Below are 17494 nucleotides of genomic sequence, written 5' to 3' on the forward strand. Positions count from 1 at the left end.
CAAGATGAGTTCCTGATTATTTTCCCTAAATAAAGAAGAATGTCTCAGCTATATATCCAAGGCTTGGCTCCCTTCCCACCAAATGCTAGTTCCACAATGAATACACACATAGCAAATAGCAATGTATAACAAACAGAAATCAGATAAATTATACTAATAAGAATATATAGGGGCAGCTAGGTGGCACAGTGGATGGAGCACCAGCCCTAGATTTAGGAGGGCTGGAGTTCAAATCTAGCCTCAGCCACATAATGCTTACTAGCTGTGTGACCCTGGGCAAATCACTTAATCCCCATTGAAACCCCCCCCAAAAAAAGAAAAGAAAAATAATATATAAGGAACAAAACAGAGAGAGAGAGAGAGGGAGAGAGAAAGAGTAAGCTTGGGATAGGGACAAGACTGAAGTGCTCTACCTGTTGGCTTCTTCCCACAGTCTTTCTCCCTCCCTTCAGGAACCAGATGAGAGTCTGGAACCATGTGTCTTCTTTTTTTGAATCTGGAAGCCAAAAGACTAGAATCTCTCTTCTACTAAGCTCAGAGGTTGGAGGAAACCCAGAAAGGCTTCCTGCAGGAAATGAGATTTCCTTCCTTGAATTGGAGATTCTTAAATTGAATTGAGATTCTTCTACCAGTTTGTTTACTCTCCTAAAATATTTCACAAGATTTTTGACCTGGAATGAATCTTGAGAAAATTCAAGTTGGAGCTAATCTGAAGGTAGCTCAAGAAGCTGACTAGGAATGACTCGAATTATAATTGTGGGGAAAGTAACAAAGTATGTAATAAAATAATTGATTGAAGAAGTAGTGATTATTTAGCTTGGAAAAAAGGCTAAGCAGGAACATGGCAACTGTGTTAAAACATCTGGATAACTGTCCTTCAAGGAGTCTTTAGAGATAGAGTATTGTAAGTGGAGAGACCACAGGGAGTTCAGGTAGGGGACCAAAGTTTGATTCCCAGGTCTGACACTAAATGGCTATATGACCCTGGGCAAGTGCCTTCACTTGTTGGAGACTCAATTTACTTATCTGTAAAATAGGGATAACAGATATATACCACACAGTGTTGTGGGATTTTAAAAAAATGCTTTGCAAAACCACAAAGCATTGTGTAAATTCTGGTACCTAGGGCAATTTCCTAGTAGATCCCCTGCTTCAACACAGAAATATATCAACAACAATCAATCAGTCATCCTTTATTAAGCATCTATACTACCATGTGCTAGGCTCTGGAGAACAAAACCAAAAACGAAACATTCTCTGCTCTCAAAGAGCTAAATTCTATGTGGAGAGAGAGACTGTATTCCCATCAATATAAAATAAATACAAGACAGTTTAGGGAAGAATGGTCCTAGAAGCTGGGGAAATCAGGAAAAGCTTCAAGAAGAAGATGATACTTAAGCTGAGCTTTGATGAAAACTAGGTATTCTAAGAGGTGTAGCTGTGGAGTGAGAGCATTCCAGGCACTTCAGACAGTGCAAAGGTCAGGAGATGAGAGAGCAAGGCTAGGGTGTAAAGAACAAGAAGTGAGTACAAGGGCTCTTACCTTTATCAAGACAGCGGAAATCAATATGATTTAAAACCACATGTATATATTTTTAAAAGCGAGCTCTGGGCAATTTCACGGATTGGTTGCTTTTTTTTTTATGTTAACACTTGTTAGAATGCTTGGATTCCTCCTTAAGAAGCAACAGTAGGATCACTCCGCCTTTTTCAGAGGCGGGTTGCTTCTAGTCCTCTTGTCGGTCTGTGATGGGCTAAAGGATGGAAAGACCAGGAAAGGTTGTGTCTTTTTTTTTTTTTTTTTAAGCACCGAGACTCCGCCCAGACTGACCCCCGGTAGCAAAAGGAGAGGCGGGCGCGCAGGCCAGCTGGCTCTGAAGCCCAGGCGCTCCTCCAAGGAATTTGGCCTCACTAAGAAGAAGGGGGCAGGGTAGGCGAGGGGGAGGATCAGAGTGCAGGAGAGCGGGAGAAACGTGCGGGCAGGCCCTAGGCTCCAGCAGCGGCTGCGGCTGCCCCACCCCCCGGAGAACCTGGAGGAAGACTGGAGGAGAAGGAGAAGAAGGAGGAGGAGGAGGAGGACAATGTGGACCCCGCTCCAGAATTCCGTGGAGGTGGCGTTGCGCAGGAACCCTCACCGCCTGTGTGCGGGGACCCTGGGGGTGGCGGTCAGCCTCTTCCTGCTCGGCTTTCTTTTCGGTAGGCGCCCGCAGGCAGAACGCTTCCAAGGCTGGGCTGCAGGTCCTGTTTCCCCCATCATTCCGCGGGATTGCCCGGTTAGCTCACCCTCTTCCTCAAACCCTGGGAAGCGGAGTAGGGGAAAGGGTTAGCTAGGGATGTGAAATGGAGAGCCAGCTCAAGGGTTACACTGGGGCAGTTGTAGGCTTGCATCTTTCCTCCCCTCCTTGCCCCTCAAAGGGAATTCTTGCATCCGTAAACTCTCTCGAACTACTGTTGTCAAAGAATTAGTAATTACACCCGGCTGGGCTGTGAGGTGCTTCTTCTGGGGGGCGGGGTCTTAGTGGGAGAGAGTCAGAGTGCCTCAATTTCGATCCTAGCTCAGACCACCTGTGTGATTTGGGGCATGCCATTTCACCATCCTGGGCCTTGGCTGCGGATCATACGGAAGCCGGCCCATTCTATCTGAGTCTGTGATTTCACGCCTTTCACCCCTGCAATCCACAGGGAGCTCCCCTCGGTTTTAGCACCTGTGAGTGCGAGGCCCAGCCTGCTTTTTAGGAATACCTAGGGGAGATGCCATACGTAGGGAGCGCACACACGGAAAGGCCCTTTTTGCCTTCACTGATACTCTTGTTAGCGGCATTATTCCGGGGTTATGAAAATGTGTGCTTGGCAGCTTGCTTGCTTGTATGCTTTGTACTAGTAGCACTCCTTCAGGTCCTTGCAGACTTTTGTCAAATCTCTTTAAACCAGTTTTCCTCATTGGGAGTAAAGAGAGCTCATATGGAACTGCAGGAATTTTTCCTGACCTTTAGGAGCCATTAGTGCTTCTTTGTTGAAGGTACTTACTGTTGAGTAAAAATACCAAAATTCCAAAGTACCTCTCTTTTTCTCCTGGGATATCTTACAAGCTGTGACTCAAAATTGCAGACTTTCAGAGCCATAGAATGTTAACTCTGGAAGGGCCCTTGCAGATAAATGCAGTGGTGGACTTTAGTCACAGAAAGATCCAAGTTCATATTCCACCACCTACAGTTACTAGCTTTGTGGCTGTGGTCAAGTTGCATGTCTTCTCTGAGCCTTAGCTTCTTCACCTGCAAAGTAAGATTAATAACTACCTGTAATACCCATTCCACAAGACTGTATGAAGCCTGGGTAAGCTGGCATATGCAAAGAGAAGTGCCGTATAAATGTCACATTATCATTATCTAGTTCAGTACCCTCATGTACATCTTAAGTCTGAGATAGGCCAGTGTGATGGTTTGATTAACACCTAATACAGTGCCTTGTACACAGCAGATGCCTAATTAATGGTTGTTGAATAGAATTGCATTGAATTGACTTCAATTTAGAGTGAACCAAGGTAGACCCAGGGGAACACAGTCTGGGTCTGAAGCATGAGCTCCATTCCTTCAGCCCTCCACCTGCCTTACTGTAACAGTGAGGTCTGCAGTATTTTCTAATGTCATAATCTCTTGATTCCCCAATTGCAGATAAGGTTTTAAATATAAATTCTTGCCAGGATAACAAATGCAAATTCTTGCTAAGATATGAGAAATAGCCCCCCCCCCGAAAAAATGGTAATCATATTGTTATTTGAAAGCAAATTTAGCCAAATTGGTTTAGGATAGAGACACAATTCAGAAAATGAGAGGTTGCTCACCCCTCTAGTAGAAATCAGTCACAGTCAATAAGCATTGATTATTAAGCCTACTATGTACTATAAGCACTGTGCTAAGCATTTGGGATGCAAATACAGCACATGAAATAGAACATTAGATCTCCAATTTAGACCATGTCCTGATTTTTCTACTAAATATCTGTGTGATTAGTCATTGGTAACTGTTGAGTCATCTGTTTCTCCTTCTTTGAGCCTCAGTTTCCCCATCTGTAAAACAGAATGTTAGAAAACATGATCTCTGAATTCTAAATCCTTTCAGCCCTAAATCCTAAGATTTAGAATTGGCCCAGTTCATGATGAATAAAATACCTATTTGAGCCAGAAGAGATTTAGTTTAAGATTGAGCTCTGCTCCTGTATCCCTTTCTGTAATCTTTGTGTGCTAAAATTATGAGCTTATCAGAATTCTTTTAGCTGAGAGGTTTGATTAGAGGTTAATTGACAGGTGGTACTGTACAAATGCATTATGTAGCTCCAGGCTAGAGTAGCAGCCTAGTCAGCATATCTATCTAAAAGTGCTTATTGACATTGAATAGAACTTTGAACAGTTCTATTGAACAGATCAGTTGTACAATCTTAGCCATATTTCATAGCCAATTGTTTACAGAATTCAAAGTTGTTTCTTTGAGGAGAATAATACTTACTAAAAGTTTCAATAAAGCAATTATTCTCTAGATAATCTAATGATGAACTAATATGTGATTTCTTTTCATATATTTTAATTAAAAGTAAAAATAAATGTATTGCAAATATCATACAATGTTTGGGGAAAATTAGAATAATAAAGTAATATAATTCATTTTACTGAATAAGTTAGCCAATGGCAAAATTAAAAAGAACTTTCATCTCTTCTTTCCTCCCCCTCCTCCACCTCTCCTTTTGGTGCTTTTCTGTTTCTTTCCTCACTTTGGCATATGGTGTTCTTGAACTGCCCTGGGCATACCGCATGGGTACCCCAAACAGACTTCCCCATTCTTGGGGATTTTACAGCCTAATAGCCATACACAGGCAACCCCCTACCAGAGCCTATCTGATGCCATTTATCCTATCCTCAGTTTTTTGGTGTTGGCTAATCTGATAGTTTAATCTGTGCTAATTTCACTTTTTTGAACCTCACTTGAAAAATAAGGATGCTAATACTGCTACTTCTTAGCCTCTTGGTATCATGTAGAAAGGGCTTGGTAAGCCTTAAAGGGCTTAGCTAAGCAAGCCTATATCAAAGAATAAGTTAATTGCAACTATTTTTTACCTCATGAACTGCCTTTAGCTCGGCTCTTCTCAAGAAATAATAACTCCATAGGAGTTAATCTGAGTGCCCTCACTCCATTGATATCAACAGAATTCAGTAACTACCCAGGGATGAGACTCCTTATGCAAATTCCTGCCCCAAACTTATCCCATGGGAGATACCTAGTAAACACAGTTGTGTTTATTGTAGCATTATTCTGTTTCACCAGCATTCTAACTGGAACTTTGAAAGTAATAACTGAAAGAGCCTATTCTATTAGTTCTGCTTTAACTGAGAGGCATGGTGGCTGAGTGAATAGATAGCTACCTTCAGAGCTAGAAAGACCTAGGATCAGGTCCAGCCTCTTACTCATACTGGATCTAAGTGATCCTGACCAAGTCGAAGCATTTCCATGTCTGGGAGTTCCCTACATTAATAAAACTTCTGCTACAGTCCCTATCTCCTACTTTGCCTACCCAGCATGCTTCTCTTCTGGGAGAGAGAAGAAAATAAATTACATTTTGGGCATGCTAAGTCTGAACTGCCCACAGAACCTCAGATTGGAGCTGTTCAATAGCTAGCAGTGGAGATCAGGAGAGAGACTGGGTCTGAATATATAGATCTGGGAATAATTTTCATAGAGAAAATAAACCCATGGGAAGAGATGAGATGACCAAGAGAGGATATATAAAGAAAAAAGGATCCAGGAAGAGCCATTCCACTTCTTATTTTTCAACCTCCCTCCATTCTCCTTTCTCTCCTCCATCCTCCCTATTTTAACATTCATTTTTTAAAATTTTGATTTCCAAATTATTTCCTTCCCTTTGGCCTTACCCCCACTCATTGAGAAGGAAAGCAGTATGATGTCAATTATACAAGTGAAGTAATGAAAAACATATTAAGGAGCTTACCTTTAATTTCATTCAGAAAGGAATTATTGTCTTGTGGCTTAGTGGGTGTGCTAGAGGAGAATCTATGGTGTAATGGAAAGGGCAACAGACTAAATTAGAAAAAACTGAATTTCACTTCTAACTCACCTTTAATTGTTTTACCTTGGGTAAGCCCCTTAACCTTTTCTCTCTCTTTTTCTCTGTGTATGTATCAATTTCTTCATTCCTAAAAGGCAGTTGTGCTATATTATTTCATTTGTTCATTCAATAAGTATTTAGTACATACCTTCTCTGGGCCAGGTATCATTTTACCATTGACTTGTGGTGAAATAATGTATTTAAAAATGTTTGTAACTGTAAAATACCATATAAATTGAGGTATAATGGTTGCACAATCTGTCTTCACCTGTGTGGTTACTGGGCCCTTTTGATAAATGACAATTAAAATATCTCTCCTCCCCTCCCACCTGGCCATTGATCATCATCACTACCAGAAATACCATCACCAGGATCAGTTTGCTAAACTATTATAAAATTCCATTTGAAAGGTCAGTGGTTCATATCTTGCCCAATTTCCACCCCAAACATTGCCTGGAGCACAGAGATCTTGTCTTTGTGGCCTCCTTATTCAGCTCCACCCTCACAATACCTTTGTTTCCTCAGATTTTAGATACTTGTATCTATAGATAATTTATACAGACTTTGAAATGAGCTCAGAATGCTTACTGGAGAGTTGTTGTATTGATCAGATAATGTACCTCTCTGGGGACTAGGTGTTCAAAACCTGATTCTTTTGAGTCTTCTTTTCAAATATCTAAATAACTGTATCTATTTTTCTATACCTAATAAAAAATGGAGAAAGGGAAGAGAGGCAAAATCCTTCCAGTGTGAGCTTCTGGGGGTCTCTTTGGTAATAGCCTATATTTCTTTTCTTATTTTATTTTTAAGAAAAGGAAGAATAATAAAGTTGCTGATACTTTGTGAGCAAATACTTATGCTTTATGAACAACCTTGAAAAAAATCTAATATTTTAGAAATATTTGAATTTTAAAAAAATTCTGTATATTAGCTGTCACTTCTTATGGTACCATTTAATTTTTTTAAAATTTATTTTATTCTGAACTTGAGAAATCAAACAAGCATTTCCATACCATAGTATAATAGAAAAAAATGATTGTACATGAAGCTGCAAATTCATTATGTACAACTTGCTATGCCTTTTAGATATATTATAAAGTCATCATGTAACTTTTTTCCCCTTTTTTTCCTCTTCCCCACCCTAAAGATGGCTACCATTATACATATATATGTAAAACCATTCTATACATACTTCTATTTATCAGTTCTTTCTCTGGATGCAGATAGCATCTTTCTTCATATGTCCTTTGTAGTTAATTTGGTTATTTATAATAGTCAAAATGCCTTCATCACTCAAAGTTGTTTGTTGTTGTTGTTGTTGTTTTGTTTTTTGGGGGGTTTTTTTGGGTGAGGCAATTAGGGTTAAGTGACTTGCCCAGGGTCACACAGCTAGTTAAGTATCAAGTGTCTGGTCTGAGACCTGATTTGAATTCAGTTCCTCCTGACTCCAGGGCCGGTGTTCTATCCACTGCACCACCTAGCTGCCCCCAAAATTGTTCTTAAAATAATATTAAAATAATACCTTTGACCCAGAAATACCACTATGAGGTCTGTTTCCCAAGATGATTAGGGAAAAAGCAAAAGAACCTATATTTTCTAAAATATTTATAGCAGCTCTTTTTGTGGTGGTAAAGGACTGGAAATTGTAGGGATGCTTGTCAGTTGGGGAATGGCTGAAGAAGTTGTGTTATATGCTTGTAATGGAATACTGCTATGGTAGAAGAAATTATGAGCTCAATGATGTTAGAAAAACATGGATAGACTTGCATGAAATAATGAAGAATGAAATTAGCAGAACCAAGAGAACAGTGTATATAGTAACAGCAATATTGTTTCATGGTAACATTTTCTACTTGCTTCATACAACATTGGATTTGGAGCCTGAAGACCTGGGTATCAGTCCACATTCATTCACTTATTGCACTGATGTTGAGCAAGTCACTCAACATCTCTGAGCCTGTTTCTTCCTCTGTACATTATTAATGGTCATTGAAATCATTTTTTTAATCTTTCATTGTTCTTAGCTCCCTCTAAAGAACTTTAAGGATTTTCTTTTTTTTCCCCCCCTCAGATTATGCTTGAATTTTTAAAAATGCGTTTTTCTTGGTGGGGATGGGAGGTGGGTTGGGGGGAAGGTTAATCATGATCATATTTAGCTTTAGAAATGTTAACTAACATCCTCAAGACAATTCTTTGAGTTGTATCATTGTTTGTTATATTAGTCAGAGGGCAGCTGATGTCATGACAGTTGCCTAAGTCTAAGTTGACAAATCATAACAAGGGGGAATAAGAATCTTTATGGCATTTAGCCTAGTTGCTTTTCAGTTTGATGTGTTCAATTCCAGTATTTAAGTGACGCTTTAGTACCAGGTAACTAATTCTGCTTGTTTCCCTTCTGACTATAAAAGCAGAACTTTCTGTCAAATGTGTTATAAAGGGAGCTTATAGCCTGGTGATATATGGCAGTCTTTTGTTCAGTGGGTGTTTTGAAGCTTAGCTATTATTACATGATTTTCTTTTGAAGCGTAGGAGTCTTTTTTACAAATAAGTTTCTCTTAACACCATAAGACAATTGAAATGTACTTTATTTTGGTAGAATGGAGAATCCACAGTTTCCTTATCTTTCTAGTTTTGTTTTTGGCCATCTTAATCAATTTGTTATACACACTTTGTTCTCCATCCCCTTCCTCTGATATGTTAAATTCCGCTTGTCAGAATCCTCAAACACATTTCTTCATCTCTTATATTCTTATACACAGCAGATAAGATACTGGACCTATAATTTCATTGTTGAGGAAACTCCCTTTCCCAATGGAGGACAATACCTTCTATACAACTTAGAAGATTAGACAGTTGCCAGTAGGACAAATAACTAGCAAACTCCTTATTTAGTAATGAAACATATGTTTATGAAGCTTATTGGCCAAAGAATTTTAGATTTAGAAAGTAGAAATAGACAATGCCGCTTCTTTCTTCACCATGCCCAGTGTCTCTCCCAAGGGCAACATCATCCCTTCTCTGGCTCTTTTTCTTACCCAACAATCTGAGGTCCCCTGGGAACTCACATATCTTTTCACTATAGCATGAGAAGTTGACCATACATGCACAACATTCGCCCAAGAGAAGGCTTCCTTTCACTTAGCAAATTTTTCCTAAACCAAAGCAACCATGAATGTTCCATTGCCCACTGAAAAGACATACTTCCTTCTCCATGTAAATTCATTTCAGGGGCATCCTTTCCCCCAATCTGAAGATATACTACCCTGAATTCTGGTGCTACAGTCTTAGACCCTCTCCCCTGCTGCCTATATCCCATTCTCTTGAAGATTTCTCCCTCTACTTCCAATAGTCAATAACAATTTATTAAATGTCTGCTATGTGCTAGGTACTCTGCTAAGCACTGGATTAGATTATAGGAATCATCAAACCATTACCATTCATTTGCAGATTTAGTAAATGGTACATTACTAGAAAAATTCTTTCTCTCTCCTTTCCCTTCCCTTATGCCACCTCCTACTCAGCTATTCCTTCCTATAAAAGACATTGATTCATCTTCATGATTTATTCCCCTACTCATAATTGAAAAAGACCGTTCTGTTCTCCTCTGATTTTAATGGGCATTCCTTTTATCTTTCTTGTACTATGGGGTCCAAAGATAGAAATTACTTCAGAGGGCTTAGTGTCCAATGCCAAGGGAAGGTGAATTGGAATAAAAATACTTAGACTTGCTTCATATTCTTCCACTTTATACATTCTATTTCCCACAAAAGTCTTAGACGACCTTTGAACCCCAACATCCATCTCTTCCCTCCATGCATTGACATAAGCTATATCTTATGCTTACAATATATTCCTTGCTCATCGCCACCTCTCAGAATCTTTGCCTTTCTCAAAGGCTCCCCTCAGTGACCACCTCCTCTGTAAAGCCTTTTTTGAAATGTCCACTTGTTATTGTTTTCTCCCTACTCAGTTTTTCTTATTCTGTACTTATTTGGGTACATGTTGTATTTCTCCTCTTCCCTCCTTCAACCATGTAAACTCATTGTAGGTTAGGATTGTTTTGTTTTTGTCTGTTTAATTCCAGCATCTAGCACATATACATTAGTCAGTTATTTGTTTATTGAATTCCGATGAAATTCATCAGAGGTTATATGTCATAATGAATAAATAGATTCACCAAAAAATATCAAAGAACATGAGATGCGCCTTGAAGAAATCATGTAATCTACCAATCTATTTTAGAATTAAGGAAAATGAATACCATAAAGGTAGTGTGATTTTTTTTTCCAAGGTCATATAGCTAGTAACAGAGCATATATTCTTTTCAGTTCACCACTTTGGGGAGAATGGTATAAGTGGATTTGAATTTTTTTTTCACCTGACTTTAACCATGGTTCTACTACTTATTACTTGTGCAACGAGGTACAAATCAATTGCCCTTTTTGGGTTTCAGTTTTTTCATCTATAAAATAAAGGGATTGAACTAGATAATCTCTGGAGTTCCTTAAAAATCTGTATGTTCTTTGATCCTATTGCTTTTTTTTTACATAGATTTCCGAAAATGGTATTTCAGAAGAGGTCAGTTAGCCAAAATATTTATTGAGTATATATTCTGTGTTTCTGGAACTGTATGTATAGATAAAGCTAGGTAGCCCAGTAGAGAAGAGTGCTGGATTTGAAGTAAGGAAGACCTGAGTTCAAATCCCACCTCAGATACTTGCTAACTGTGTAACATTAGGCAAATCATTTACCTTCTCTCAGGCTAAATTTCCTTATCTATAAAATAGGGTAATAATAATACCTACCTCTCAGGGTTGTTGAGGATCAAATAAGATAAAGTAGTGCTTCACAAACCTTAAAGATAGCTATTATTTATATTATCACTATTTTATGGGCAAAGTGTAGGGTTAGAGAGGATAGAAAGACATATAAGACTTGGGCCCTGCTTTTGAAGAATCTACCATCCTGGAGAGGAGACAAAAAAGAAGCAATAAGGGAACTGTACAAGATAACATTGAATTGAATTGATCATAGGGTTTTCTTTTTCCTTTGAAATTCTGCCTCAGTTTGATGTATATTCAGTAAATTAATCATTGAATTAATATGAAAAGGGCTAAACCGTGGGTTTCCATTGTAAATATAGTTAAGACTTGAGAGAATGGGAGAGACTAATGGAGCTCACATAGCACACAGTGACATAAGTTTTCTGAGAGATTTACTTAAGCTGGCATCGTGTGTAGGTGCCATGAACATAAGAGGACTTACGTGTTTTTGCTAATGATGAAGTTGCTTATTTATTAGCAAGTGAAACATTTTCATGTTCAGTCCCCATGATGACCTTTGGTTGCTTCAAAGGGCTTTTTTGTATTCATCATATTCAAGGTTTCTTAACTTTTTTGGGGGGGGTTGTTGAGGCAGTGGGGTGAAGTGACTTGCGTAGGGCCACAGCTAGTAATGTCAAGTGTCTGAGGTCAGATCTGAACTCCAATCTTCCAGAATTCAGGGCTGGTGCTTTATCCACTGTGCCACCTAGCTACCCCTTAAACCTAATTTCTGTCAGACTGTTTTTCTGGAATTCTGCCAGTAAGAAAAAATAAACTTGGAATGTAATCAATACACATCTAATAAATACATATATAAAAAAGGTATGGAAGAAAAGACAAAAGTCCTGGTTTTACCAGTTGTCTGACTTTTGGCAAACACTCTACTTTTATCTTCCCCTCTGTGAAACTGAATAATAATGCATGGTCTACTTCACCGGGTTGTTTTGAGGATCAAATCAGAAAATCATAGAGAGTTGGAAGAGGCCTCAGAGACAAACCATTATTTATTGGATAAATCTCATCTAAAAACCCTCTCAACTAATGGTCATCCAGTCTTGAAGGCATATTATGGAGTACTCACTGTATGTAGAGCAACCTATAACATTTTTAGACAACTGTATTGTTAGGAAATTCTCCTTATGTTGAGCTAATATCAGACCTCTGTGAGAAATGATTATTAGTTACTAATATCTTGGAAAGATTCTGAGGCTCTCCCCTTTTTCTAAATTCCTCTTTTTAAAAAGTTTCCTTTTCTTGAAGGACCGTCACTGATAATGAAATTGCATTGACTCTCCTAGATCTTGGTCAGACCACACCCAACCTTGCAATGAATTTAATCTAAGGTGAGGAAGCCCTTTTTGTTCTATTCAAGCTTGGGTGGAGACAGGTCCTTTTGTCTAGATTGCCAAAAGAGGAGTGTGGAAATCCTTTTGGTGCCAAAGGAGGGGGTGGTGGTTCTGAGTAGAGATAATTTCTCCTTCCTGGGGTCACTCTCTGCCCCACCCACCCACCCAATTGAAAATGGTATGCATTCTTTGAATTGATAGCCTAAAGCTATGGGTGGTCTGGTATTGAGAAACTTTCCCTATCGAGATACTCAGCCCTTCTTTTTAATATGGCTCACCCCCAAACACATTAACCAATTAGATTTGATTGCTCTTTGATGGACCACCTACTGTTTTAAAGGGTATGTAAACTGCAGACATAATTGTCTTTGGTCTGAGAGATGGCCAAATGACCATTCTTTTATTTAACCTACTGGCCTTATTAATAAAATGATTAAATTACCCATAAACTGTTTCTCGAACCTTTTTAAATGTTACACCTCCAATAATTTCTATATCATTTTATATCATCTGAAATTTTGATTACATATGTATTCTCTTATCCAGGTCAATGATTGAAAAAAATGTTGGAAAAATAAAAATACTTGCAAGTATTCCAATTGAAGTCACATTGTAGGTTACTGTCTTCTACCATTAGTTTCAAATTTCATCACTCTAATTTCTCATATGAAAAAAATACCTTGAAAGTCAATAGGGATTCCATTTGGAAATGAGAGACTCTGGGTAAAATGGAAAAGGCTAAGGCACTGACAGATCTTCAAGACAAGAAGCGCTTTGTATTCTCTGACATTCCTTCCAACTCTAATTTAATGATAAAAGAAATACCAAATCAGTGGAGTACAAATGTGCTGACTGAGGATTTCATTTTTCATTGATAGCTTGCCCCCAAAGCACCAGAAGATCTGTTGAATTTTAAGTCAGTTTGTTCCTCCAGTATCATCTATAAATGCTGTTGTGATGATCTCACTTGGTTGGGCCTCCATTTTTTCTTTCACTTCTTCTGTTCTCTATCTAGCTTGTAAGGCAATACAGCATATCCTTCTGTCATTCTCTAAAGCTTTTCAAATTAGATCATATTTTATTTCTGCCATATTTTAAGACATCTGCGATGGTGTCTACTGAAGAGGTGCAAGGTCATCAAAATGTTGAAGTGCAAGGTGTGTGGCATGGTGTCTCGAATTTGCTCAGGCTATCTCTAAATCAAGTAAAGGCATTTGTTCTAGATAACACACAGTGTTAAGTGACTTGCCTAGGATCACACAGCTAGTAAGTGTCTAGTGTCTGAGACTGGATTTGAACTCTGGTCCTCCTTACTCCAAGGCTGCAGTTCTATCCACTGAGCCATCTAGCTGCCCTGAAGCTAGGTATTCTTACAGAGGTATGCCCAGTGCCTTGGGCAGAGAGATGAGGTAATCAGAGACAGAAGGGTGAGGTAATCAGGGGCACTGTAGGCTAGAGGGCTCAGAGTTTTATGCATTCTAGGCACAGCATTATTCCATTGTTCAGCCCATTTGCCCAGGGCAGATTTTTTTTTTTAGTTTTTTAGTTTTGTACTTCATTGAACAGGCTATTTAAATTTCATTAACTCATTGACCAGTCTATTTGAATCTTGTTGTCTCCAGAAAGGCTTCAGCTAATCTCATCGTTTATAATATGGACTATACTAAAACCATGTTATGTATGGCAAGCTCATTATAATTTTAGATCAGATATTGCCTGTCAGAGATATAGACTCCCTTGAAAAAAATTAAAGACAAATGCCCTTTAAAATGTTTCAATAATGTGTGAATAAAGTTATATTGTGAATATTTTATGAATTATTAAATAATGAGGTATGGCAACTAGATAGTGAGGGAATTCTAATTTTTCATTTATTACAGCTTTCCAACACCAAAAGAATGATTTAATGAGGATTTCTGAAAATTTTGAATAGAGAACAGCCTAGCCAATATTGCCACCTTGGAGATCTGACTTACTGCTGCACTCTGCTTATCACATTTTAGTCTGTACACCCATCTGACAAACCAGTTATAGCTGAAATTCAGTCTAAATTGTAGAAGACAGAAACACAAGAGAAAAATTCACTGTCTCCAAAAGAAACAATCAGACATGAGAAATCTGTCCTGCACATTCCATAAATGTTGCTTTTTAAATTTTATTCCTTTTAGCTGTTTTACTTTGTAAGATGTAAAGAAGTTGGATCACATTTAAATGGCTGCGCTGCCCCCTTTAAAGTCCAAAGAAAACCAAAGGATTGACAAGGCATGTAGGTCCTACTGTGCTGCCTCCCCATCTTCCTTTCTGGCTAGTTTTGGTCCTGGGGCATCAAAAAGGCTTGCATATTGGGAAAGAAGAACCTGAGCAGAATTACAGTCAAGTTGTTTAATAAAGTAAAATGCAAAACTGTACCAAGGTCCTGGAAAGCTGTAAATGCAATTAATCACCGTACCTTTTCTTGTTCAAATAATTTTAATTATTGGAATGCACATTTTAAAACTGCAAATTATAAAGGTTTGAAATCTGTTTTTAAAAAAAAAATTTGAAAAGAGAAATTCTACTACAGAATGGCTCTCTTGATAGAAGGATTATTTGGAAATTCAAATAATGTAGATTTAGACTTTTTTCTGCATGACCCAAAAAAGTATTTATTAATGAATCAATCAATAATCATCAAGGATGTTAGCTTGGAAGGAGTTTTCTACCTTGTTTCTGGGCCCTAAGGATCTTTGCTTGGTCCTGTACTATTTTTAGAATTTTATCAGTGACTTAGATATAGGCAAAAATGATATGCTTATAAAACTTGCAGGTGACATAGTAGAAATATCTAATATGTTGGGTGATAGCTAAAGTTTAAAAATATCTCAACAGGTTTTTATATTGGACAGAACCTAATAAAAAGAATGGACTAAAATGATATTTTTCCATTTGGGTTCAGAAAATCAATTCACAAATATGAGTTAGGTGAGCTTTAGTATACAGTATATTCCTTGGAGTTTTGGTAGCTTGACCTTAATAGAAGTCAGTTTTGGTAAATCATAGCTAACAAGCATAATGGGACCTTCAGCTGTATTGCAAGACATAGTGATGGGCCTAGAACCTCTTGTATCCTTTCCTGAGTAGAAAAATCCTGGTCAGCTAGAGAAAAGCAAGCAGAATGGAGAAAAGCCTGAATATCATGCTATAGAATAAAGTTTATAGGAATAGGATATTTCAGGTACAGGTAGGTGGTGCAGTGGATAGAGCATTGGCCCTGGAGTTAGGAGGACCTGAGTTCAAATGTGACCTCAGACACTTGATACTTGCTAGCTGTGTGACCTTGGGCGAGTCACTTAACCCAGAAAGAAAGAAAGAAAGAAAGAAAGAAAGAAAGAAAGAAAGAAAGAAAGAAAGAAAGAAAGAAAGAAAGAAAGAATATTTCACTTGTAGAAATGAAGTTTTAAAAGACCATGATAGCTATCTTCAAGTATTTGAAAAAACCAACATGTGCAAAAAAGGGATTTGATTTGTTCTACTTGCCCACAGAGTAGGAAAAAAAGGAACAGTACATGTATCTTGCATTAAAGCAGTTTAGGCTTGATATAGCAAGAAGCTTACTCATACTTACTGCTGTATGGAAGTGTAGTGAGTTGTCTTCGGAGACAATGGGTTTCATCTTACCAGAGGTCTTTGAGCAAAAACTAAATAAACTTGTCAGGGAGGAGTCTTTTTCTAGTATAGGTTGGCACTGAGGTCTCTACTGACTCAGAGATTCTGTGATCTTTTGGTGATGCTAAGCAATGTTGGCAAATGTGGACTATATAACATAATGAAGATTTTTCTTTCAAAAGCCAAATTATGTCAAAACCATGGCAATGATGAATCTTTAAAAATATTTCATGAAATTATTTAATATCTTTTAAAGTGCTAACAACATAAAGAAGGATTTACATATGTCTCAACAATTCATTCAGAAATTTGGGTATGTGTTACAGGATGGATTGCAAAACCCACCAGTGAAGTTAGTACCATAATTCCCCACCGAAATATGAAGAAGGCATTTCTGGATGAACTGAAAGCTGAAAACATCAAAGCATTTTTATAGTAAGCATATTTTTAAAAATTAATATTCAGCATGTTATTGATTGGAATAGTTCTTTCTAGAAATGTCCCTATCTTGAATTACTGATTTAAAAAGAAACTTGTCATTTAAATGCTTGCATACGTGTTGAATTATCTTGTAATGGTGTGATATCTTGCCTGGCTAGGAAATACTATTAGTTGTATTTCATGATTTTTACCTTTCTGTGCTTCTGTTTGAGAACTCAATGGAGCACAGTTTGATGATGGGTTGAAACAAAATGGCAGTAAGGATGGGAGATGGAGATACTTTATCACAAAAAAATAGAGACTTATTCAGTGTGATAGGTGAAAAGAATGCTAGATTTGGAATTGGAGGACCTGGGTGTGAATCCCTGCTCTTTCATTTACTATGTGTTTGACTTTGGGCAAGATGTTTAACCTTTCTGGGCCTTGGCTTCCTTCTCTATAACATACTAGTTACCCTCTAAATCATCCTCTGCTTAGAAATCACTGATGTCTTTGGTATTTTGAAAAATTAATGATATAACATTCTTGCTATAAATAAATAGCATTATTATAGATTACCAAATTAGGAGGGGTGTGTGTGTGTGTGTGTGTGTGTGTGTGTGTGTGTGTGTGTTACCTAAATGCTGAAAAATCACTTACAGACTAGGGATCTAATCTGTAAGATTCTTAACTCTGTATAGGTAATCAATTTATAACTCTCAATTATAATAGTAAGAATCTTAATATTTAAAAAGTATTAAATATGGTAATACATTTTAAATGAATAAGAACAATAGCTAGCATTTATGTACTGTTTTAAGGTTTACAAAACACTTTACAATGTAAAAGAGAGCCAGGAAAACAATATGCAGGACTACAACCATGCAAATGGAAAGAAAAACAGCAACAAAACAATTAAAATTGTAAAATAATGAAAAATAAGCTGGGTCTAAAAAAGAAATACAAGAAGAAACCTTCCTTCACTCCTTTCAGAGGTTGGAATTAACTGGTGTGGCCTATTGCATATAACATCAGACTTTGTTGATGTGTTGATTGTTTTTGCTGAATGTTTTTCTCTTTTTATAAAAAATTCTTTGTTTTTAGGAATAGATCTCTAGAAAGAGAGTGGGGGGAGGAGAGACAGAG

The 17494-nt window shown here is 37.7% G+C and overlaps 1 protein-coding gene across 1 annotated transcript in view; it reads left to right on the plus strand.

The window, feature by feature from the left end:
- Positions 1 to 1805: 1805 nt before the first annotated feature.
- NAALAD2 (N-acetylated alpha-linked acidic dipeptidase 2) overlaps positions 1806 to 17494 on the plus strand; it is an 80660-nt gene continuing 64971 nt past the window's right edge. The window contains exons 1-2 of the mRNA XM_020993780.2: positions 1806 to 2196; positions 16255 to 16363. Coding sequence (XP_020849439.1) covers positions 2082 to 2196; positions 16255 to 16363 — 224 coding nt within the window. The 5' untranslated portion in view covers positions 1806 to 2081. The remainder of the gene's footprint in view (positions 2197 to 16254; positions 16364 to 17494) is intronic.

This window comes from Phascolarctos cinereus, unplaced genomic scaffold, assembly GCF_003287225.1.
Source record: "Phascolarctos cinereus isolate Bilbo 61053 unplaced genomic scaffold, phaCin_HiC Scaffold_726;HRSCAF=1367, whole genome shotgun sequence".
Classification (NCBI taxonomy): Eukaryota; Metazoa; Chordata; class Mammalia; order Diprotodontia; family Phascolarctidae; genus Phascolarctos; species Phascolarctos cinereus.